This window comes from Canis lupus, chromosome 5 (genome assembly GCF_011100685.1).
Source record: "Canis lupus familiaris isolate Mischka breed German Shepherd chromosome 5, alternate assembly UU_Cfam_GSD_1.0, whole genome shotgun sequence".
Lineage (NCBI taxonomy): Eukaryota > Metazoa > Chordata > Mammalia > Carnivora > Canidae > Canis > Canis lupus.
Window position 1 is genome coordinate 56973610 of NC_049226.1, and position 21784 is coordinate 56995393.

The 21784-nt window shown below is 62.3% G+C and overlaps 3 protein-coding genes across 6 annotated transcripts; 2 read left to right on the top strand and 1 right to left on the bottom strand.

The window, feature by feature from the left end:
* The first annotated feature begins 35 nt into the window (after nucleotides 1–35).
* Nucleotides 36–3796, top strand: CPTP (ceramide-1-phosphate transfer protein). Of its 2 annotated transcripts, none has more exons than XM_038537600.1 (3): nucleotides 36–119; nucleotides 1791–1925; nucleotides 2198–3796. In XM_038537600.1, the coding sequence occupies exons 2-3, from the start codon at nucleotides 1804–1806 to the stop codon at nucleotides 2718–2720; spliced, it is 645 nt and encodes a 214-aa protein (XP_038393528.1). In that variant the 5' UTR covers nucleotides 36–119; nucleotides 1791–1803; the 3' UTR covers nucleotides 2721–3796. The 2 variants fall into 2 exon arrangements, with proteins under 2 accessions (XP_038393528.1, XP_038393529.1); XM_038537601.1 differs by having other exon boundaries at nucleotides 43–100.
* Nucleotides 3797–5594: 1798 nt separating this feature from the next.
* Nucleotides 5595–8759, top strand: TAS1R3 (taste 1 receptor member 3). The gene is given in 7 exon segments (NM_001031821.1): nucleotides 5595–5779; nucleotides 5889–6189; nucleotides 6281–7047; nucleotides 7049–7064; nucleotides 7172–7375; nucleotides 7540–7660; nucleotides 7816–8759. Coding segments are annotated over 7 exon segments (2538 nt in total).
* A 920-nt stretch (nucleotides 8760–9679) lies between these two features.
* DVL1 (dishevelled segment polarity protein 1) lies at nucleotides 9680–21261 on the bottom strand. Of its 3 annotated transcripts, XM_038537605.1 has the most exons (16): nucleotides 21019–21261; nucleotides 16454–16523; nucleotides 16209–16330; nucleotides 15863–15966; nucleotides 15485–15623; nucleotides 14698–14791; nucleotides 14549–14618; nucleotides 14317–14456; nucleotides 14164–14240; nucleotides 14018–14085; nucleotides 13712–13864; nucleotides 12921–13052; nucleotides 12670–12837; nucleotides 12386–12592; nucleotides 11534–11573; nucleotides 10878–11006 (listed from the first exon to the last, which is right to left on the bottom strand). In XM_038537605.1, exons 1-15 carry the CDS (start codon nucleotides 21186–21188, stop codon nucleotides 11563–11565), a joined length of 1725 nt encoding a protein of 574 aa, XP_038393533.1. In that variant the 5' UTR covers nucleotides 21189–21261; the 3' UTR covers nucleotides 10878–11006; nucleotides 11534–11562. The 3 variants fall into 3 exon arrangements, with proteins under 3 accessions (XP_038393532.1, XP_038393530.1, XP_038393533.1); XM_038537604.1 differs by lacking the exon at nucleotides 11534–11573 and having other exon boundaries at nucleotides 9680–11006; nucleotides 13787–13864; XM_038537602.1 differs by lacking the exon at nucleotides 11534–11573 and having other exon boundaries at nucleotides 9680–11006.
* Between the last annotated feature and the right edge of the window lie 523 nt (nucleotides 21262–21784).

Consider the following 21784-nt stretch of genomic DNA (forward strand, 5'->3'; position numbering starts at 1 on the left):
ATCCCGGCGGCAGGTGGGAGAAGGGGCGGGGCGGCGGGGCGGCGGGGAGGAGGGTCCCGCGGCGGCGGCGGCGGCGGCGGCAGCGGCGGCGGCGGCTCAGGTGAGCCTCGGCGGCACAGGTGAGCGGGACGGTGGCAGGCTCGGGCCTGTGGCTGGGGGCAGAGTCCAACCGAACTTGGCAGGTGGGCCTGGTCATCGCCAAGGGGCCGGGCGCAGGACAGGGGCGGCAGACTGCCTTGCTTCCCGCCCAGTCCCCCGGCCTCCTCTCGGGCAGGACCCGCCCGGGACCCGGGCCCCACTCTACCCGAGCGCGGGGTCCGAGCCCGGTGCCCCTTGGCCTCGCCTCTGCCCCCTGGGCTGGGTGTGGCGGGGTGGGCGCCTTCTTCTCCCGGGGCCTTCCGCCTGCTATCAGCTGTTAAGGCTGGGGTCTCAGGCAGCCCTCCTGACCGAGACTTGACCTTGGAGCTGTGGGCTGACCCTGGGGAGCCGTGCTGGTGCCCTGCATCACCTCCCCACAGCTGGCAGGCTGCCTGGCCGGGCTGCACAGCAGTGTGCTTCCTGTTTCCAAGTTCTGAAAGGTTCCCAGCCGCTCCCGTTGGCTGCCGGCTGTGGTTCTGGACTAGAGGGCCAGGCCCACAGGATGTCTGGTGGCCAGGAAGGGAGCCCCGAAGGTCTCAGAGACCATCTGCTCAGTGGATGAAAGACGGGCCCTGAGAGAGGGGAGGTGCGTGGTGGAAGTCTCTGGAGGAGGACCCTCTTTTTCCTGAGGCCAGGTCGACTGCCCCGACACCTGAAGATGGGGTGAGCTCATTTCTGGGGGCTCAGCAGCCGCCAAGCCCTAGCAGATAGTCCTGACATCCCAGGTGGTGATATGCAGCTGGGTCCAACCACAGTGCCAGCCCCAGGTGCCCAGGACAGCAGAGGCGGGATTGCCCAGTAGCACCCATTTAATGCGTGGGCAGTTGAATGTTTATGGAGTGACTGAATGTGAGCAGAACCCAGGGCAAGACTCTGGCCTAGGGCACTTCTGGAAGGTTCCTTGGGCTAGGAGAAGGCCTTGTGGCCGTCTTCAGAGTATGGAGGACCTTTGGCCCAGCTGCCCTTCTGTGTGGGTCCTATACAGCTCCAGTAGCAGTGAGAACCTTGGTGTCTGACAGTGGTGACCCCACAGTTCCTGCTCTAGCTCAAGATGCAGCAGTAAAGCAAGGAAGGGCCTGGCCCTCCACCTCACTCTACTGTCTTCTTTTTCATAGTGTTTATCTCTTTTTATGTACCATGTTGGAATTTTCTGGCTTTGTTATTATCCAACAACCTCCCCAAGAATATTCCTCATAGGCAGGGCTGTTTGTCTCATGGGGCATCCAACCTGGAAGGGTGCTTAGCTCTGGGCAGAGACTAAGCAAATTGTCTCTCCAACTGGTGAAGACAGATGCTTTCTGGTGAGAGAGACGAACAATAAACAATCAAGAAAACACGAGTTAGAGGTGTGTGCTGTAGGTAAGATACAGTAGAGTGATTTGAAAGCCTGGGTGACAAGGAGGGGCCATGCTAAGATCTGTGGGCCTGTGTTTGGGGCCAGGGGCATGGCAGCACTAGATCATTATGTGCGAGCATGTGATCCACACAGTGGAACAGGTCCCTAGGGAGGAGGGGATCAGGGGCCCACAGTGGGCTTTCAGTGTGGGGGAACCTGGATCTCAGCAGTTTCTTTCTGACTGCTCTCACCCCCACCCTGAAGCAATGACCTAGGGAGTGAGCTGACTCACAGGGAGACAACCCGTGTATTTCAGTGCATATTGAGAAATGGATGACTTGGAGTCGAACTTCAACCTGAAGATCGTCTTAGTCAGTTTCAAGCAGTGTCTCAATGAGAAGCAGGAGGTGCTGCTGGATCACTACCTCGCCGGCTGGAGGGGGCTAGTCAGGTACATTTGGGGGGCACTGCCTTGTGGAGCCTCCCCCAAAGGTGGGGCCTCCCCCAAAGGTGGGGCTTCCCTGGCCACACTTCCCACGTGCTGTACTATGGGCTGTGCATACCAGGCTCCCACTTACTTGGGCTGGTCAGCTGTTCTCTCTCACCACTTGCCTGACAGCACTGAGCCTTACTATCCCCGTCTAAAAGTGGATGTGTGTACCAGGAGGTGGGGGGCAGTCTCCCCCATACCCTGCGCTGAATGTCTACTTCCCCCTCGAGCAGGTTCCTGAACAGCCTGGGTGCCATCTTCTCATTCATCTCTAAGGATGTCACAACAAAGTTGCAGATCATGGAGTGTCTGCGCGGTGGCCCACAGCGGGAGCACTATAGCAGCCTGCAGTCCATGGTGGCCTACGAGGTGAGCCACAAGCTGGTGGACCTGGAGCGGCGCTCCCGCCACCCTGACTCAGGCTGCCGGACCGTGCTTCGGCTGCATCGTGCCCTGCGCTGGCTGCAGCTCTTCCTGGAAGGCCTGCGCACCAGCCCCGAGGATGCACGCACGGCTGTGCTCTGCACCGAGTCCTACAATGCCTCTCTGGCCGCATACCACCCCTGGATCATCCGCCGGGCTGTCACTGTGGCCTTCTGTACGTTGCCCACACGGAAGGTCTTCCTGGAGGCCATGAACGTAGGGTCCACGGAGCAGGCTGTGGAGATGCTGGGTGAGGCCCTGCCCTTCATCGAGCATGTCTACAACATCTCTCAGAAACTCTATGCTGAGCATTCTCTACTGGACCTGCCCTAAGAGCTGGTGGGCTGGGTGGGGCAGGGTCTCCCATCCAGAGCTGGCCTGGGGCAGCCAGCACCCAGAAGTCCCACCATGGAGACCTATGGGTGTCCCAGGAACAGGAAGAACACTTTCTTCTGGGCCGTGCTTCTGGCCTGTGGCACCTGGCCTGAGAAAAAGAAAGCAGGCCCTGGCAACCTGCTCCTCCCTGGCCACCGTGCTCTGCCCAAGGGCATCCTTGCTTTTCCCTCAGCCAAGTTACACAGATGTCCAATCAGGCCTCACCCAGACGGGTGAAGTGCAGAGGCAGGGCGGGGAAGGGGCGGGATCGACATTCATGCAAAACCTGGAGAAGCTGCCCCCTGCCTGGGAGCCAAGTGGTGAAGGTCCTTGTGGCACAGACTGCATCCCTCCTGCCAGCAAACACACTCAGCAGGAACTGGCCCACCTCGGTGTCTGTGCCCAGGTGCCCCGGGTCCTCCATACAGGGATGGCCGTCCCCAGGACAGGGATAGAACCCCTGGGCACCAGTTGGCAGTGTAGACTCTCTCCCTGCCCCTCACCTCCTTGTTAGTCAGGGGCCCACATGTCCTTAGCAGCCATAGTCAGGCACTGAAGCCCTGAGCAGAGCCTGCCCTGCCTCTCTCTGCACTCTCATCAGCTGCCCCCTGCAGCCACCCTGTCAGTCGGGTGCTCCTCCACCCAGGGGCTCTGCACTGCCCCAGAGCTCTAGCGAGCCCACAACTGTGCCAGCCCAGTGCTAGCCTTGCCCTCCCCGTCATCCAACAAAATGCCAGGTTCCCTCCTTGCTGGCCCTTGCTGCCCCAGCCCCACAGAGCTCATGAGGCCCATGATGATATGCACACACAGAGAGACTAGACCCTTTTGTCCAGCTGACAGGCCAGCCATCGCCCAGCATTTGGGGGCCTGGCCTCTCCTACTGGCTCTTCACCGTGCTCAGGCCCCTTGACCCCAAGGGGACCATATCCACCATGCAGCAGATGTGCGCAAGTATGAGCTTGCAGAGACCCTGGGAAAGTGTAATCGGGTGATGGTTTTTCCAACATCAATAAATTCCACTTACAAAACAGGCAGTGTACTGCAGGATGGAGGTATTTGGTGTGTCAGGCAGCTGCTCACTGATGGGAAGAGGGGGTGACCCCATAGGGCTAAGGTCCTACTGCCAGGCTCAGAAGGCAGTGTCAACTGCAGGGACATGGGGCAATTCCTGGCCGGCATGGAGCAGGGGATGCTGCCTGTCCAAGGGGCTGGGGTGGAAGGAGAAGAAAGGTCTGCTCAGCCTGCAGCCTGTGGAGGGGGAGCCGCTCCTCACCACAGCCGTGGCTGGGACAGAAAGAGGAGACACGTCAGGCTGCATGCTTTTGGACACTCCACTCCAACATCAGACCCCATAGTGTCCAGAGCCAGGTTGCCTCCACCCCCAGGTCTGCCCTGCACCCAGCAGGGGCCACAGCACCATGTGGTACCAGCAAAGGCAGATGACTATGAAGGATCCACAAGGGCCAGAGTACAGGCTGCACGTGTGCCTCTAGTGTATACAGGTGCACGGCATGTTGTGTGCAGGTATGGGGCATCGAGCGTGTGTTACACACGTGTATGTGTGTCTCCTGAGTGCGCCACGTGGCACGGTCCCTCCCGATAGGCAGCAAATATCAGATCCCAGAACTCCTCTTATAAACATTGGCCAGACCCCAGCAGGGCTGAGACCACCCAGAGCTCCCACTCCACACCAGGGGCATCAGTAGTGTCTCCTAGTGTCCACATCTGAGCCTCATGTCAGGTCCCCCAGACCCAAGCCTAAAGAGACTGGTCTCTAGGGCACCCAGAGGCTGGGCTGGACCTGCTACCAGCAATTCCATCAGGACTTAGCTGCAAACACCTGGTGCAGACCCAGCGTCAGGGTCCTATTTGGTTACAGCCTCTCCTTGCTCATTTGCATACACTGTCCTGCAGGCCCATGTGCCCTCCATCCCCAGAGGGAGGCATCTGCTGTGTCAAGAGCCCAGGCTCAGAGGCCCCAAAGTTTCTAGCTTCAGACCCTTTTGGTTGCACTGTTCTCAGGCAGGCTGAGAGGCCACAGGTCCCCGACCCTGGGGCCCTCCCCACCCCAGCTACAGGATGGGAACCCAGCTGGCCAGCCGCTGTCCCCCTGGATGGTCTGCCCCCTGAGTCTGCAGGTGAAGCCACCCCTGGACACCACAACCACCACCCCCAACCCCCAGGCTGCTGACAGTTCTCCCAGGGCTGGAAGAAATGTTTCCGTACCTACTCCTCAGGTCACTTGCACCTCCCTCAGGCAGCTGGAGACCCCAGGACCCTCTGGCAGAGAAGTCCTGAGTGTCCTTCCTCCTTTCCAGGAGTGGGGTGGGGCTTGGGCACAGGCATGTAACAAGATGTGGTCAGTGGTCAGTCAGAGCCCGACTGCCCAGGTCACTGTCAATCAGAGAGCCTCGTGGTGGCATCAGGATAAACGAGTCCGGGATCCCTGGGTGGTACAGTGGTTTGGCGCCTGCCTTTGGCCCGGGGCACGATCCTGGAGACCCGGGATCAAATCCCACATCGGGCTCTCGGTGCATGGAGCCTGCTTCTCCCTCTGCCTGTGTCTCTGCCTCTCTCTCTGTGTGACTATCATAAATAAATAAAAATTTTAAAAATGTTTAAAAAAAAAAAAGGATAAACGAGTCCAAGAAGCGCAGACCTGCAAGGCCTAGGAAAGTGAGGGTGTCCCCAGGGGCCCCTGGACATGACTGGTAAGGACAGGTGATAATTTTGCTAAGCAAATCCTCTGCCCTCCCCTGCCCCCACTCATCATATTGGGGGCCCCCACTCGGTTCTCTCATTTGCCGTCCCTGCTGGAAGCTGCCACCTGCCATGGCAGGCCTGATGCTCCTGAGCCTCATGGCTCTCTTGGGCCTTGGAGCAGGCGCCCCATTGTGCTTATCCCGGCAGCTCAGGATGCAAGGGGACTATGTGCTGGGCGGGCTCTTCCCCCTGGGCACAGCTGAGGACACAGGTCTCAGTGACAGGACACAGCCCAATGCCACTGTGTGCACCAGGTAGGGATGCCGGGGCTGGGAAGCAAAGGGTGACGGGGTGGGGGGCTCAGCTCTGGGGTGCTCCCAAGGGAGGACGTGGGGTCAGCCCCCCACAACCCTTGTGGCCCAGGTTCTCGTCCCTCGGCCTGCTCTGGGCGCTGGCCATGAAGATGGCGGTGGAGGAGGTCAACAACAGGTCCACGCTGCTGCCAGGACTGCGCCTGGGCTACGACCTCTTTGACACATGTTCGGAGCCTGTGGTGGCCATGAAGCCCAGCCTCATGTTCATGGCCAAAGCGGGCAGCTGCGACATCGCCGCCTACTGCAACTACACGCAGTACCAGCCCCGTGTGCTGGCAGTCATTGGGCCACACTCATCTGAGCTCGCCCTCATCACCGGCAAGTTCTTCAGCTTCTTCCTCATGCCTCAGGTGTGCGCCCCCTCCTCTCCTGGGTCCCCTGCCCCCACTGGCCCTGCCCACAGGAGCCCCCACATCAGGAGGTGCCTCCCGGCTGCCACAGGTCAGCTACGGGGCCAGCACCGACCGGCTGAGCAACCGGGAGACGTTCCCATCCTTCTTCCGCACGGTGTCCAGCGACCGCGTACAGGCAGTGGCCATGGTGGAGCTGCTGCAGGAGCTTGGCTGGAACTGGGTGGCTGCAGTGGGCAGCGATGACGAGTATGGCCGGCAGGGCCTGAGCCTCTTCTCCAGCCTGGCCAATGCCAGGGGCATCTGTATTGCGCATGAGGGCCTGGTGCCATTGCCGCACACGAGTAGCCTGCGGCTGGGCACTGTCCAGGGCCTACTGCACCAGGTAAACCAGAGCAGCGTGCAGGTGGTGGTGCTTTTCTCTTCCACTCGTGCTGCCCGCACCCTCTTCAGCTACAGCATCCACTGCAGGCTCTCGCCCAAGGTTTGGGTGGCCAGTGAGGCCTGGCTGACCTCGGACCTGGTCATGACGCTGCCTGGCATGGCTGAGGTGGGCACCGTGCTTGGCTTTCTGCAGCAGGGCGCCCCAATACCCGAGTTCCCATCCTATGTGCAGACCTGCCTGGCCCTGGCTGCTGACCCTGCCTTTTGCGCCTCACTGGATGCAGAGCAGCCGGGCCTGGAAGAGCACGTGGTGGGGCCCCGCTGTCCCCAGTGTGACCACGTCACTCTGGAGGCTATGTCTGCAGGGCTGCTGCACCACCAGACCTTCGCGGCCTACGCAGCCGTGTATGGCGTGGCCCAGGCCCTCCACAACACACTGCTCTGCAATGCCTCAGGCTGCCCCCCACGGGAGCCCAGTGCGGCCCTGGCAGGTAAGGCCAGGAGGCCCCGCACTTCTGAGGAGCAGTGTCAGTGGGGAGTCTGGGCCGGGGACAGCTACTGGCCTGGCCCCACCCACCTGCTCCAATCTGCCTACCAGCTCCTAGAAAACATGTACAACTTGACCTTCCGTGTGCGCGGCTTAGCACTGCAGTTCGATGCCAGGGGGAACGTGAATATGGATTATGACCTGAAACTGTGGGTGTGGCGGGACCTGAAGCCCGAGTTGCGCACCGTAGGTGCCTTCAACGGCCGCCTGAAGGTCTGGCACTCCCAGATGTCCTGGCACACACCTGGGAACCAGGTGAGCACCAGGTGGCACGGCCCTAACTGCACAGCAGCTTTCCCTTCAGCCCCATACGAGCTCTGGCTCTGCTGGGGGGGGGGGGGTGAGGTGGGGGAGCACCCCAAAGACTGGGCGGGCGCACTCAGCACAGCACAGCCTGAGCCCCAAGGCCTTTGTGGCAGCGGCCCGTGTCCCAGTGCTCCCGGCAGTGCGGGGAGGGCCAGGTGCGCCGTGTGAAGGGCTTCCACTCCTGCTGCTATGACTGCGTGGACTGCAAGGCGGGCACCTATCAGCGCAGCCCAGGTGAGCACCTCTCCAAGGCCCATACACACGGGACAGGTGGGGGCAGGGACCCCCAGGTCTCATGTCCTGACTCAAAGGCCAACTCTGAGGCCAGAGCAAGTGGGTGGGAGCCTGAACTCTCCCCCAAGTGCCCCATCTTTCCTCCCACATGACAGATGACCTCCTCTGCACCCAGTGTGACCAGAACCAGTGGTCCCCAGACCGGAGCACACGCTGCTTCCCCCGCAGGCTCACTTTCCTGGCATGGGGGCAGCCGGCTGTGCTGGTGCTGCTTATACTGCTGGCTCTGGCGCTGGGCCTGGTGCTGGTGGCCCTGGGGCTCTTTATTAGGCACCGGGACAGCCCACTGGTTCAGGCCTCAGGGGGGCCACGGGCCTGCTTTGGCTTGGCCTGCCTGGGCCTTGTCTGCCTCAGTGTCCTTCTGTTCCCTGGCCAGCCGGGCCCTGCCAGCTGCCTGGCCCAGCAGCCACTGCTTCACCTTCCACTCACTGGCTGTCTGAGCACACTTTTCCTGCAAGCGGCCCAGATATTTGTGGGTTCAGAGCTGCCATCAAGCTGGGCAGATCAGCTGCGTAGGTGCCTGCAGGGGCCCTGGGCCTGGTTGCTGGTGCTGCTTGCTTTGCTGGCGGAAGCGGCATTATGTGCCTGGTACCTGGTGGCCTTTCCACCAGAGGTGGTGACAGACTGGTGGGTGCTACCCACGCAGGTGCTGGTGCACTGCCGAGTGCGCTCCTGGATCAGCTTTGGCCTAGTGCATGCCATCAATGCCATGCTGGCCTTCCTCTGCTTCCTGGGCACGTTCTTGGTGCAGAGCCGGCCAGGCCGCTACAATGGCGCCCGGGGTCTCACTTTTGCCATGCTGGCCTACTTCATCACCTGGATCTCCTTTGTCCCTCTCTTTGCCAATGTGCATGTGGCCTACCAGCCCACTGTGCAGATGGCCGCCATCCTCCTCTGTGCCCTGGGCATCCTGGCCACCTTCCACCTGCCCAAGTGCTACCTGCTGCTGCAGCAGCTGGAGCTCAACAACCCGGAGTTCTTCCTAGGAGATGATGCCAGAGGACAGGGCAGCAGTGGTAGTGGGGGGAAGGAGACTTAGGGCAAAAACAAGTGACCCCTGACCCAGTGACCCCAGACCTAGCTGAGATACCCACAAATCACATTTCTATGAAGCAACCACCAACCTGGACCCCAGCTGCTGAGACCACCCCTTTCTAGATCCTAACTGTAGGCTAACTAGCTGACCTTGATGGAACAGTGACCGTTAGGCCTGTAGCATCCATGAAGGGCTTCAGCACCCACCTGAGGCCCCAGAAAAGCTTTGTCCCTGTCCTAGCCAAGGCCTGGCCAAGGCCTACCCATGTGATCCAGCCCTACTGAACAAAAGGTCCACGAAAAGGATCCTTGAGGCTCCTGGCGTTCATGCCAAGAGCTCAAGACACCTACCAGCCAGGTCACTTAAAGGCCAAACTGGGCATTACTTGCCTGGCCAGGCCCAGCCTGGAGCCTCCAGCCAGCACCCCCTCCAAGCATCACAGGGATGGGAGATTGGTAAGAGGGCTGGAGATGTCGTGACCCCTCTGCAGGGGTCTATGACTGACCACAGGACCAGATGGGGCAGGAATGGTGAGCAGGGAAGAGGGCTAGTGGGAGGGTACATACCCAACCTCCTTCTCTCTGTGGCCCAGGCCAAGCAGGGAAAATGGGGTTCGATGGCCACCAGCACCGTGGACAGAGCCCAGTGGGTGGGGGTGTGGGGGTCAGCACCAAGGCCAGCACCCACTGCCAAGACCCCTGGAGCCTGGAGCCAGCACCACGGACAGAAGAGCAGCTACCAGGACCCTACTGGCACCCAGCATCGGGCACAGAGCCCTGTCGCTGACCACGGGACCCAGAGGACAACACTGGGCCAGTCCTGGATCAGCTCTCAGCCAGGCCCTGGGGAGGTGGGACAAGCCCTCACACCCCAGCCTTCTAAGGTACCCCAGCAGAAAAGAAGGGACACAGGCCACACGTTAGTCCCATAAAATTAAATGCTTTTTAGTCTTTAAAATAACATTTACACAGAAGCAGCTCTATTAACTATCTGGATGGACACTCCGACTCGATACAGTATCTACAGCGCAGATGTGTGCAGGCCAGAAACGCCAGGAAGGAAGCGGCGTGAGTGGGTGGGCAGTCACTCGAGGACAGCAAGGAAGGGTGGGCTGGCTACCCCTCTTCCCCAGACCCAGCCTCTACAGGCAGCTGTGGGCATCTGTGCCCCCTTACCCCTCAGGGTCACATCCCCACCACCGCCAGCTGAAACACGGCCCCCTCCCATCTCCCCTCACCCCCCCCCCCCCACTGTCAGACAGGACCTGTGTCCCTGCATTCAGTCTGAAGCCTGGTGGGCGCAGGAGCAGCTGACCTGGCCACCACCTCCCCTAGAGCACACAGGCCAGGCAATAAATAAATAAATTAGATCCCTACCCTGGACATCCACAGAAGGGCCTGGGGGTTCTGATTCCACCTTGACAAGGGCCAACCCAGCCCAGGAAAGAGTGGTGGGGCCTGTGATGGGCAAAGAGGGGGCCCAGGCCCAGCAGCCACTTCCCAGCATAGTCTGGGGCCCTGCACACAGCTCTGTAGGCAAGTGGGGGTCCCTGAGGCACACCCCAAGGGCACAGGGTCTGCATGGACACAAGCTGCTCCAAATGGGAATGGACGGACTGCCAAATTCAGATCATGGTGGTCTGGGGTGCCCTCAGCCCCTCGCCCAGCCTTCTCCCACTCTGCCAGGCCTGGGCCCCATGACCTGGCCTCTTGTGTGCATGAAAGCACAGGCTGGCTTGACCCAAGACAGCCACCAATAAGGCAAGCCCACATAAGCTCCAGAGGCTGTGCCCTCCTGCAGGAGTGGGCAGGACCACCGGCTCCCCCTCCACAGGGCCAAGCTGAAGGCACTCTCTCCTCAGTCACATGATGTCAACAAAGAATTCACAGGGGTTTCCCATAGCCTTCTGGAAGGACTGGCGGCTGCCTGTCAGCTCTGGGGGAACAGCCGCCAGCTCCCGGACAGGTGGCCCCCCAGGTGGCCCCCCCACCACCGAGTATGCCTTTGTTAAGGGATACAGTGGAGGGAGCCCCGGGGCAGCAGCCGAGGCCTGGCTGTGAGGGCTGCTGCCCCGGCTGAGCTGACTAGCCGGACGCTCCCGCCAGCTGCTGCCACCGACCCCACTTGGTGCCGTGTGGTCCGACTCGCTGCCACTGCCCCCGGCTCCAGCCGCCCGGCGCTCCTTCTCACGGCCCAGTGCCCGCCGGCTGCTCCCGCCAGCACTCCGGGCAGACCCGCTGCTTTTGCTTCCTGGAGTCAAGAATGGGGGAGAGGAATGAGATGGTCAGCATCAGGCCAGGCCACTTCCAGGATGACCAGCCGCTGCCAGGGCAACCGGGTCAGAACCTGGTGGTCTCAAGCAGGGTGGGAGTGGGAAGGGGGCAGCCATGCAGACATGAGAGCAGGGCTGGCCCCACTCAGAGAAGCAAGAGCAGCTGCAGCAGGCTGGAGGGGGGGACGGGTGGGGAGAGGCAGGGTGAGTTGTGGCAGGCAGGCAGGGACACTCTGGGGCCAGCTCAGTGTCCCCTGTCTCACCCAATGCCTGATCTTGCAGCTGAGAACCTGAGACCCGAGTGAGGCCCTGTGTGCCCGGTGTTCCCATCGGCCATCCTGGGCACCCGACCCCGCCCCAAGACCCACCTTCTGTCCAGCCCCAAGGCCCTGGCCAGCTACTCAGCTCAGCCCCTGTCCTGGGCTCCCAGGAAGAGTGGGGAGCCTGAGAAGGCCAGCTGGCCGGGAACATGCCGAGAGAGACGCCGGGCACGACCCTGGCTTACCGGCCCGGAGGGTCCACTCCGCTAGTCCTTCAGTCTAAGGCTTGCTCAGCACAAAGCAAGGGATAGCACAAGTTACACAGCAGGCCCGGCCCGGATGCCCATTCCCGCCTACTGAGCATGCCACCACCGGCTGTGCCTGTCTGAGGCCCACAGGCACCCAACGGCAGCTTCCCCTTTGGCATCACTGCCCTCTGACCTGCTCTCCTCTCCCTCCCACTCCTGTTGGGGTCTGCTGGGCTGGCTGCCTGACCTCTCCCCTGCTCTCAGGGACACCTCTCAACATCCCTCGTTGGCTCCTGGGGATTCACAGTTATTTGGGGACCGTCCACCTCCGGCTCCTGGCCGAGGTGCAGGTGCTGAGGATACATATCTGTCCTCTACTGTGTCCTGGGACCTCTCTCCATCCCTCCCCAAGCCATCTCCTGGCCGTTAGCTTCTGCTGCATCTGGAATCCCCCCACTTACACATGCGCACACATGCACACATACAGAGACACGCACACACAAGGAAACACGCACACACAGACATGCACACATGCATGCACACAAACACGCACACACACATGCACACCACACACAACCACAGAGATGCATACATACACAAACACAGGCACACACACAACTGTGCACACACATACACGCACATACATGCACACACAGAGAAGCACGCACATGACTACCAAAGTCTGCAGGGTTCTCCCCATCCCCCTCAACCACTCACCCCTTCCAGAAGGAGCTCAACCAGGGCCTCAACACAGAGCAGGCAGGAGTGCACAGGGCAGAGAGGGTGGGCACACAGGGCAGAGCCAGGCGGCAGGGACAGAGGGGAGCTGGGCACCGAGCAGGCTCTCACCTTCACTCTGCTGACTCCCAGCACTGCCGCTGCCGTAGCTGAAGCCAGGGTCCTGGTAGGCGGGTGGGAAGCAGGGCGGGGGGCCCGGGTACTGGTAGGGGTAGCCCTGACCCAGGGGCCAGGGAGCGGCCGGATGGGGCAGTGGGGCCAGAGTGTCCTGATCCGAAGCCCCACTGGAGCCGCTGTTCAGGTTCAGGGCTGCGAGATCTGGCAGGAGGGGAAGGTGGGTGAGGGCAGGGTGGGCAGGCCCTCTGGGGAGCCCCACCCTGCAGCCCCCCACTCACTGCTGCACAGGTCCCCAAAGACGTAGTAGCACTGCTCCGAGAAGGTGATCTTGTTCACTGTGTGCCGCAGGAAGCCGCGCTTCAGCATGCTGCTGGCATACTTGCGGGCCTCACGCCTTTCCTTGAAGCCTTCCACATGTGTATACAGCCAGTCCACCACGTCCGCCCCTGGCCCGCAGCACACGTCAGGGCGCAGAGCCTGGGGGGCTGGACCCTGCCCGCCCAGAGCCAGCCCGGCAGGGACTTCTCACCAATGACGGCATTGGCAATGGTGATCTTGAGCCACATGCGATCACGGATCTCCAGGCCCGAGTCCGGCAGTTGCATGACGCGCACTACAGCACCCATGTCGCTCTTCACCGTCAGAGGCGCCTCCTCCAGTTCTGCAAGGCATGGCCCCCTACTCAGCCCTGAGCAGCCCCAGGCAGGGAGAGGGCTTGGGACAGGCCGCAGGTCCCTTGGCTGCAGCCCACCTTAGAGCCTAGACTCTGTGTAGGGTCTGTGGTCACAGAGCCTAGACCTTGAGGCTATCCAGTGACTGTGGGGCCTGATCCCACCACAGGAAGGACCCTCGCAGGGGCAGGGCAGGGAGACTGGATCTTTGTTCCCTCCCCCAGCAGATGCTGCATCAAGATCCTGGGCCCAAGCCCAGCGGCCACCCCCACTGCACGGACCAGAGCCCCTCCCTCTGCCCCTCCGCCAGCTCAGGATCGTTAGTCATGTTAGCTGCAGGAAAGCCAGGTGGGGGTCACATGCATGCACTGCCTCTGCTCTCTGGGAGGGAGGGACCACAGGGGTGGCCTGACCCCTCTGGGCATCTTCCAATTCCACCACCCAGACAGCTAATGGCAAGGAGGGCGGGTGTGCAGGCACACATGTGGGTCGGTGCTGGGTCAGACACACCCGCGTCAGCAGCGTCCATCCACGTGTGTGCCCTGGCGGTACGGCAGGACAGCCCTCGGGTGTGACTGCCAGGTGGGCACATCGGCTGGGTCCCTCGCCCACACGCCTCAGTTCCCTGCTCTCCTGAGCCGCCACTTACGTGGAGCGCCGGGCACAGAGCTGGTTAGTGAGGAGGAGCTGGTGCGCGTGACAGCGCTGGAGCAGGGGCTCGTACCGTAGCGGGGCAGGGCTCCCGTCAGTGCCGCCGTGTGGGACAGCCAGGCAGCAGGGTCGATGGGCCGCACCGGGTCAGCTGAGTGGCCACCGTGTGGTAATGGATGGATGGACAAACAGACGAGCAGATGGGAGCACACACGACAGAGCACGGGGGTCACAGAGGAAAGGACCTTCAGGCCGGGCCAGCGCCCTTATCCCCCCTCCCCTACAGCCGTGAGGGGTCACTCACCCCTCGGGATGGTGAAGTAGCTCCGGGGGGTCGGGTCCCAGCATTTGGCCACTGTGAGGCTGATGGGCCTGTGGGGTGTAGCAGGTCACACAGGCAAGGCCCTGCATGGGCCCCCCAACATGTCTCCCACCTGCCCTGTGTCTCACCCCGTCTGTGACACAATCTCCCGCAGCACCCGCACCGCGTCGTCATTGCTCATGTTCTCGAAGTTGATGTCATTCACCTGGGCAGGGAGGGGTTCAGTGAGGTGGAGTTGGGGGCCGACTCCAGCCCCCCAGCACCTCCCTGCGGCCCTGCACCTGCAGCAACATGTCGCCTGGCTCGATGCGCCCATCGGCTGCCACAGCACCGCCCTTCATGATGGAGCCGATGTAGATGCCACCATCACCCCGCTCGTTGCTCTGACCCACAATGCTGATGCCCAGGAAGTGGTGCCTCTCTGCAGGGGCAAGGGGCGAGCCGGCGCCTGCTGAGTGGGGCCACCTCGCCCAGGGAGTCCGCAGCCCGCGGGGGACCCTCCTGAGGCCTCACCCATGTTAAGAGTGACGGTGATTATGTTCAGGGACATGGTGGAGTCCGTGATGCTGCTGAAGGAAGAGGCCTGTGGACAGAGATCAGTGAGGGGATTGGACAGGGGCTTCAGAAGAGCAGACCCCACCCAGCACCCAGCTACCACCTACACGGTCCGCTTGCCGCAGGCGCTGCTTCCGCCGCCGGCGTTTGTGCTTCCGGATGAGCCGGGAGGAAGTGCTCTGCTCCGTGGAGCTGCTCAGTCTGGGAAGGGGCATGAAGGTCAGGGACCAGGCCAGAGGCTGCAGGGCTGCAGCGGGGTGGACAGAACAGGGCCCCCCCACCACACACACAAGACAGGGGATGCACACAATGGGCGACAGGCCAGCTCTGCACTAGCCAGGTGGATTGCGGAAAACACAGGGCTGATCAGAAGGTTCAGCTCCTGGTTGTACACACTCTCTACACACATGACACATACAAACCCCATACCTACATGGAGAGCTACTCAGGGAAGATAGACACAGACATTGAACCAGCCAGCATGTGCGTGTACATACACCTGCAACACACCTGCTCATGCACATGCCCACTCATATATACATGCCCTGGGAATCACATACATCCATGGTCACATACACCTATACACACCTGCATCCCCACACATGTACACACATATCTGTACATGCCTACACACCCACACATGACGTGCCTGTGCATACACACCTGTTCACACATACACCCATGCACATGTGCCCACGCTAGTCTGTGTGCATGCACAGACACCCTTATGTGTGCACATTGGTCACACACCTACCTGTGTGCCTGCTTGTGCATACCTGTTGCACACTTGCACAGACTTGCCCCCAGACACCACGCACATGCATACATACCCCATAACACACCTGTGCACACACATTTGTGTGCATACACATCTGCGTGCACACACACACTCACCGGCTTGTGTTGTCATCCTCGTCTGAGTCAATGAAGCTACTGGACTCAAGTTCACTGCTTAGCACGGTGGACGCACTGTCAGGGGGTAGCCCCAGGTCTCGCCGTCGGTCCCCCCTTGGGTGCCCGTTGGTCCGGGCAGCTGAGGGGACAGAAGAAGGGGAGCTGGTTATGGGGGTCCCCTGTGTGGCCTCAAGTATCAACTGCCCTGGGAGCCAGCCAGGTGACTGTGGGCTGCTGAGAGGGTCACTGGGGTGCTGGGCAGATAGATCTAGGGCCTCTACTCTGGGACCCCATCAGCTAGGGGGCAGTAACTGTGGATAGGCACAGTCATGGGGTCACCATAGGGGCCCAGGCATGTCTGAGGTACAGCCTTGTTACCCTCTTCGCGGTTCCGACGTCGGGCTCGCTCCCGCCGGTGGCTGACCATTGACTCCGTGCCGGTCTCATTGTCCATCCCATCACGGCTGCTGGCAACATTGGGGCTGTGCCCACAAGAGGGGGTGGGCTGGGGCGGGCTGGGCCACCACGCTGTGGACACTCTCCCGGCTCCTTGCCTCATCTCCCACCCACTCACCTGCCTAGAGGGTGCCTCTCTGCCTGCCCCTCCTCCACTGACCAGTTTCTACTGACCATGAGTCCCTGGTCAGCTGCCCCCCTCAACAGGCCTGGTAGGCAGCAGGCCCCTCAGAACCACCAGGCTCAGCCCCCAACCCACAGTCCTTACTGGAAAGAGGGGGGCCGGGAGTCCCCGATGCCGCCCGTTCTCTCAAGAGGTGGGGGCAGATCTGTGTGACCATCAGTGCTCTGAGATCCTGCATCTGAGTGTGCGCCCTCGGCCAGAACCAGCTATGGAGGAAAGCAGTGGCTCGGGGACACCTGCCAGCCTGCAGGCTCCCCAGCCCCACAGGTTCAGCCCACTCCAGCCCCCACCCTAGCCAAGCATCCTCTGCCAACATCCCATGGACTCACCCAGGAGACCACACGGCCATTGAAGCAGGGCAGCTTGGCATTGTCATCAGAGATCTCCTCCTTCACCACCCTGTGGGAAGACACTGCCATGAGACCCCTGGTACCAAGGCTGCTCCCCACAGCAGGCTCTGGAGGGAGAACCTCCCCACGCTCTTGTCCAGGGTCCACGCCAGCCCAGGGTGTCCAGCCACATGCTCAGATATCACTCCGTGTGGATGCTCCAGCCTGATGCATTCCCTTCCTGGGCACCCTTGTCATCCTTCTGGGGACCCCTCCCAGGGCCCAGGCCAGAGGGAAGTCCAAACTCCCAACTCTCCAGCAGCAGAAGGTCATCTCCTGGAATACCCTGTGCCAGTATCTACCTTGCTTTGTGTCTGTGTGCCCCATGGAGTACAGATCCATGAAAACAGGGTTCTGACTGGAGCACCCCCTCCACCTCCCACCCCCCAAATCTGGCCCCAACCCAGAACAGGGCCTGGTTCACAGCAGGCCTTGATACAGATGTGAGGATGATCAGACCGCATGAACACAGGCACACAGACCCGAACGTGCACCCTGAGGGGGAGGCCTCTGCCCTCCTGGCCCGTCCACCTGGCTGCGAAGATAGAAGCAGACCCCACCCTCTGTAACAGCCCAACTCAAGGCCTGAAAGGACAGCCAGGCACAGGGCTACTGGGTGATGTGAGAATTCTCAGCCCCAGAGGCCAGCAAGCTCCAGCAGCCATACTGCCCAGCAGCCAGCCCCTGGCCTATGTCTTGATGCTGCCCCCAGTCAGGTGGGTTCGGGGGTAGGGAGGGTTCCCAGGCAGAACACAGAGAGCCAAAGCAATGCTAGCTAAGCAGGAAGGAAGCCACTGATGCCACGGCCAGACACAGGTGGGGGATGGGTCAGGTGTCAGATTCAAAGGGCCCAGGAAAGCAGCAGCCAGCAGGGTACACTGGGGGCAGCTGGGAAGGGCAGGCTGCCTAGTTATGGCCCAGATGCACCCCACACCGTGGCCTTCTTGAGGCTTAGGGATCAGGGCAGGCAGGGCCAGGCCCACAGCAGGAGCACCCCGATGCCCTACCTCCTGGAGCCCAGCCCTGCCCAACACAGCGGGATTTCCACACCCGGGACTTGGGGCCCAGTGGAAAAACAGGAGCCAGGAGAACAGGCAGGAAGCAGCCTTGTGACCCGTTGAGCCTGGATGCCTTGACTCTGCTAGTCCTGGGCAGCAACAGGGGCAGGAGGCCTCCACAGATCTGGCACCCCACACTCCCCAAGGGAGCAAGGCCCAGGTCCATCACCCACCACCCAGGCCTCAGAAGACAGAAGAGACCAGGCCAGCCAGGGCAGGAGGGGGCAGCCTGCCAGAGTCCCACAGCAGCCCCTCAGACCCCTCCGCTCCCATGCCAGCCACATGTAACAATGAGATGGACACCCCACAGGAAGAGAAGACCTCACATCTGCCACCCCAACTTATGCATGCACCACAGCCCTACAGAACTGAGCTTCCAGGGGATGCTAGGCCCCCGGCCAGGACTCAGCTGAGGTCACATAAGAAGCTGTCACCACAGGAAGACCTGAGGTGGCCTAGGGCCACCAAAAGCTCTGCCAGCCACAGCCAACATAGAGCCCTGAAGCCAGCCTCCCCCCCCGCCCTCCCCCCCCCGGGTCCCATGGGTCCCAGCAGGCTGAGAGAAAGGTCCCTGAGTGAAAGCAGCAACAGAGAAACTCGGGAGGGACCTAACTCCTGTCTCACAGCCCAGGAGGCCCAGCCTCCTCTGCCATTCCCAAGCCCCCGCCCTTCCTGACTCACCCCCAGGCAGGCAGATGAGCTCCCCAGCCCCCACACCACTGGGCCTGCCTGGCTTTTTCAGGGGCCAACTGCCCACCTGACCAGGGCTTCCAGATGACCCAGCACCCAGGGCTGCCCGACCCTCTGTGCCCCCTACCCCTGCACAAATGAGCCCCTGAGGCCCAGAGTCCCTGCCTCTGGCCCCCCAACCTGAGAAACCCAAGTCCCCCAACCCAGCACTACAGAACATCCTGCTTTCCACCTGAGGCCTGAAGCCCGGTGGGGGGGGCACCACAGCCCCCCCCGACACAGGTCAGCCAAGAGAGTGGGGCGGGGGGGGGGGGTGCCAGAGCAAGGGTGCAGGTGCTTTCCTCAGGATGCATGATGCCACCCACCACTGGCCAGCATAACCTCCAGGAGCTCCAGACAGAGTCGGGCAGGGGAGGCCTCAGTGGAGCCTGGGGGAATGCCTCCAAACAATTTAGGGGCTCCCTCCTGGGAGGGAGGGTGGAAAAGCAGGCCTCAGAAGCAGTCTCCACCAGCCTTTAGGGGTGGCCACCCAGGGGCACCCCCACTGGTATCAAGCCCCCAACCTCAGAATTCCTGGCAAGATCCTGGTTAGCCTCAAACTTGTGGCTGTTGGGCCCCGCCCGCCGCCCCCGCAGACTCGCCCTGGCAAGGAATCTGCTCAGAGTAGGGCCCTTGGAGCCAAGCACAGCCACAGGAGGACCCCCAGGGCTCCCAGAGGCCACAGCAGGCCACAGCCAACCCTTGCCCATGGGTCCCAGAAGCACAGGGTCCCCCCACTAGACCTTCCCACCACAGAGCAGGAAGATGGCTTGTACATGACATGGGGGACCTCAAAGAGCACCCCCTCATGCCCCCACAAGGCAGGGATCCTCAGCTCCTACCGTGCCTTCGCTTGTCCATTCCCCATGACCCCTACCTCCTGACCCTAGAGCTCCCCCAGGCTCAAGCTCTGCAGGCTACAGGGCAAGGGAGTCCCAGTCCTCTACACCTTGCCAGAAGCTCCAAAGGTGCCTGTCTGGACTCTCCCGACACCACTGGGGGCACTGACACCAGATAGACCAGCTGCAGCAGGCAGAGTGGGCATTCACCCAGGCAGGCGGGGTCAGGCCCAGCCCCCACCGCCTGCCCTGTAGTCTTCACACCGCCCACAGGCAGGTGGCTTCAGAGACCAGAACTCTTGGCCCAGAGATAGAGAGACCAGGGCCACTGCCAGGGAAATCAGCTAAGTGCCAAGTCTAGCCAGGCCTGGAATCAGCAAGGCAGCCCTAGTAGCAGGGGGACTCCAACCTCTGCCTCACAGTCTAAACACTGGGGTCAGACTCCTCCCTGTACCACTGCCTTCCAAAGCCAGAGTGTGGGACAGCTCTGGGCCAGCCTACCATAGGCCCGGCTTTGCTGTGACCTGCATGGAGAAAGTGGGAGGTAGGCACAGAACCTTCCCTCCAACTTGGCCAAAAACAGGAGTGGGACCCAACCCAGAGCAGGTGACCGTGGCCATATCTCAGACTCCCCTCTTTCCTTGCTAGATGGCCAACTATAGCCAGGCACAGAGGCTTGGGTAACTCAAGGTCCAGCCCACAGCAGGACAGTAGGGGCAGGGGGCCCAGGCACATTAGGGTGTTCCTCACAGCCCCTGATCTGAGCCCCCTCTCATGGTGGGGCCACTGCCCCAGCCCATCCAGGATTGCCAAGAACATGCTCTTCCTCTCTGCCTCTCTGCAGCGATGGTGGTGAGCAAGAGAGTCATATTGTCCCAACTTCCCTCAGTTCCCTGAGAGCTGTAGAATGGCCCCAGCTTGACCTGACCTGGGGCTGCCTAGGGTCCATGCAAACCAGAGAATCCAGGAAATGGCCTCAATGTCAAAGTCCCGAGACACAGTCACACACAAGGACACAGGCTGCCTGAGGGCGGCCAGGCACACCTGCTCAGCCCACACGAGGCCTCTGAGTACCCCGCCCCCAGCACTGCTGAGCTGGGGATTCAAGTTACCCCTGGCAGTGCTTGGTCAGGCCTCAGACAGACAGCCTCCTCCTCACAGTGCCAGAGTCCCAGCCCAGTGCAAGTGGGAAGTCCCCTCAGCCACGACAGCCACCACTGAGGCTGGACGTGGGGACACTGACCCAGAGGCTGCCCAGAGTCAGCAGATGGCCCAGGCTGCTCCTTGGAACCCAAGTACTGGACAGCACCCCTTAGGTGGGGGTGGGGGAGGGACGACCTGTGGTCCCCAGTGATCCTTGATCTCTGCCCTAACCCTCAGGACCCTGGAGGAGGGGTTCAGAGACAGGCTGTCTTGAGCCTCTGGAAACTTCTGTGCTGGTGGTAGATCACCTCATTCCCCCCAAGCTAACTACTGTGGACCAGGGGGCAGTGCTAGGACCCTCCCCTTACACCCTTCGGACCCCCCGCCCTAGGAATCACAAGCCCTCCACAGGAGGAGGCAGTGGCATCCCCGAGTCTGACAGGTGCCAAGGTGGGACCTCAGCTCACCCTGGGCCACTGAGCCACACAGGCCCAGGCCCAGAGTGGGCGCAGAGACGAGGGCCGTGCCTCCCCACTGTCCTGGTTCTTAGGCTCCCGGGCGGCAGCCAGGGCCCCGCGCCCTGACCCCCGCGCGTCCCCAGCTCAGGCAACAGCTCAGGACACAGCCAGGTGGGGCGCACGGCACCCCGGGAGACCGAGGCACCGCCGAGCCCGGGCCGGGCACGGACAGGTGCGGACACCCGCGCTCGCGCACAGGCCCCCCGCGGCCCACTGACCCGAAGTCCTGGTCCATGGACTTGAAGAAGAATTTGTAAGCGTGCACCGGCCGGTTGCTGAGCACATTCTTGAAGTCGGCCAGCGTGACGCGCTCCGGCGCCACGGGCAGCTTGACCAGGTACGGCGTCTCCTCCTCATCCATGTGATAGATGATCTTGGTCTCCGCCATGGCGCGGCAGCGGCGCGGGGCCCACCTCCCGGCCCGGCCCGGGGCTCGGACGCCGGCGCTTCCCCGCTGCCGGCCTGCGCCCCGCCCGCCCGCCCGCCGCCAGCCGCCGCCGCTCCCGGCCCGGCCGCTCCCAGGCCCCCGGCGCCCCGCCCGGCCGCCCCGGCCCCGGCCCCGCCCGCCCCGCCGGCCCTGGCTCTGCTCGCGCCCCGGCTACTGCCCCGCGGCCCGCGGCCGCCCATCCGCCCCGGCCTGGAGACGCAGGCAGGGAGGGCGTGAGGCCGGGCCGCGTCCCTGTGCCCCGCCGCCGCCGCCCCCTCGGGCCGCGCAGTTAAAGGGACCGCCGGCCCCAGGCTCAGCGCGCCCGCCGGGGGGCGCCCGAGAGCGGGCGGGGCCTGACGTCACCGGGCGGCCCGCGGCGCAGCGCGGGGCGGAGCGGCGCAGGCGCGGAAGGGCCGGAGGGCGGGGCGCGCGTGGGGGTGGGGGCGCGCGTGGGGGTGGGGGCCCGCGGAGTCCGCGCCCGCGCACAGCCCTTTCCGCCGTACCCTGTCGCGATCGCGATCCTCCTCTCGGGCCGGGGGTCCACGGCCCGGCTGGCG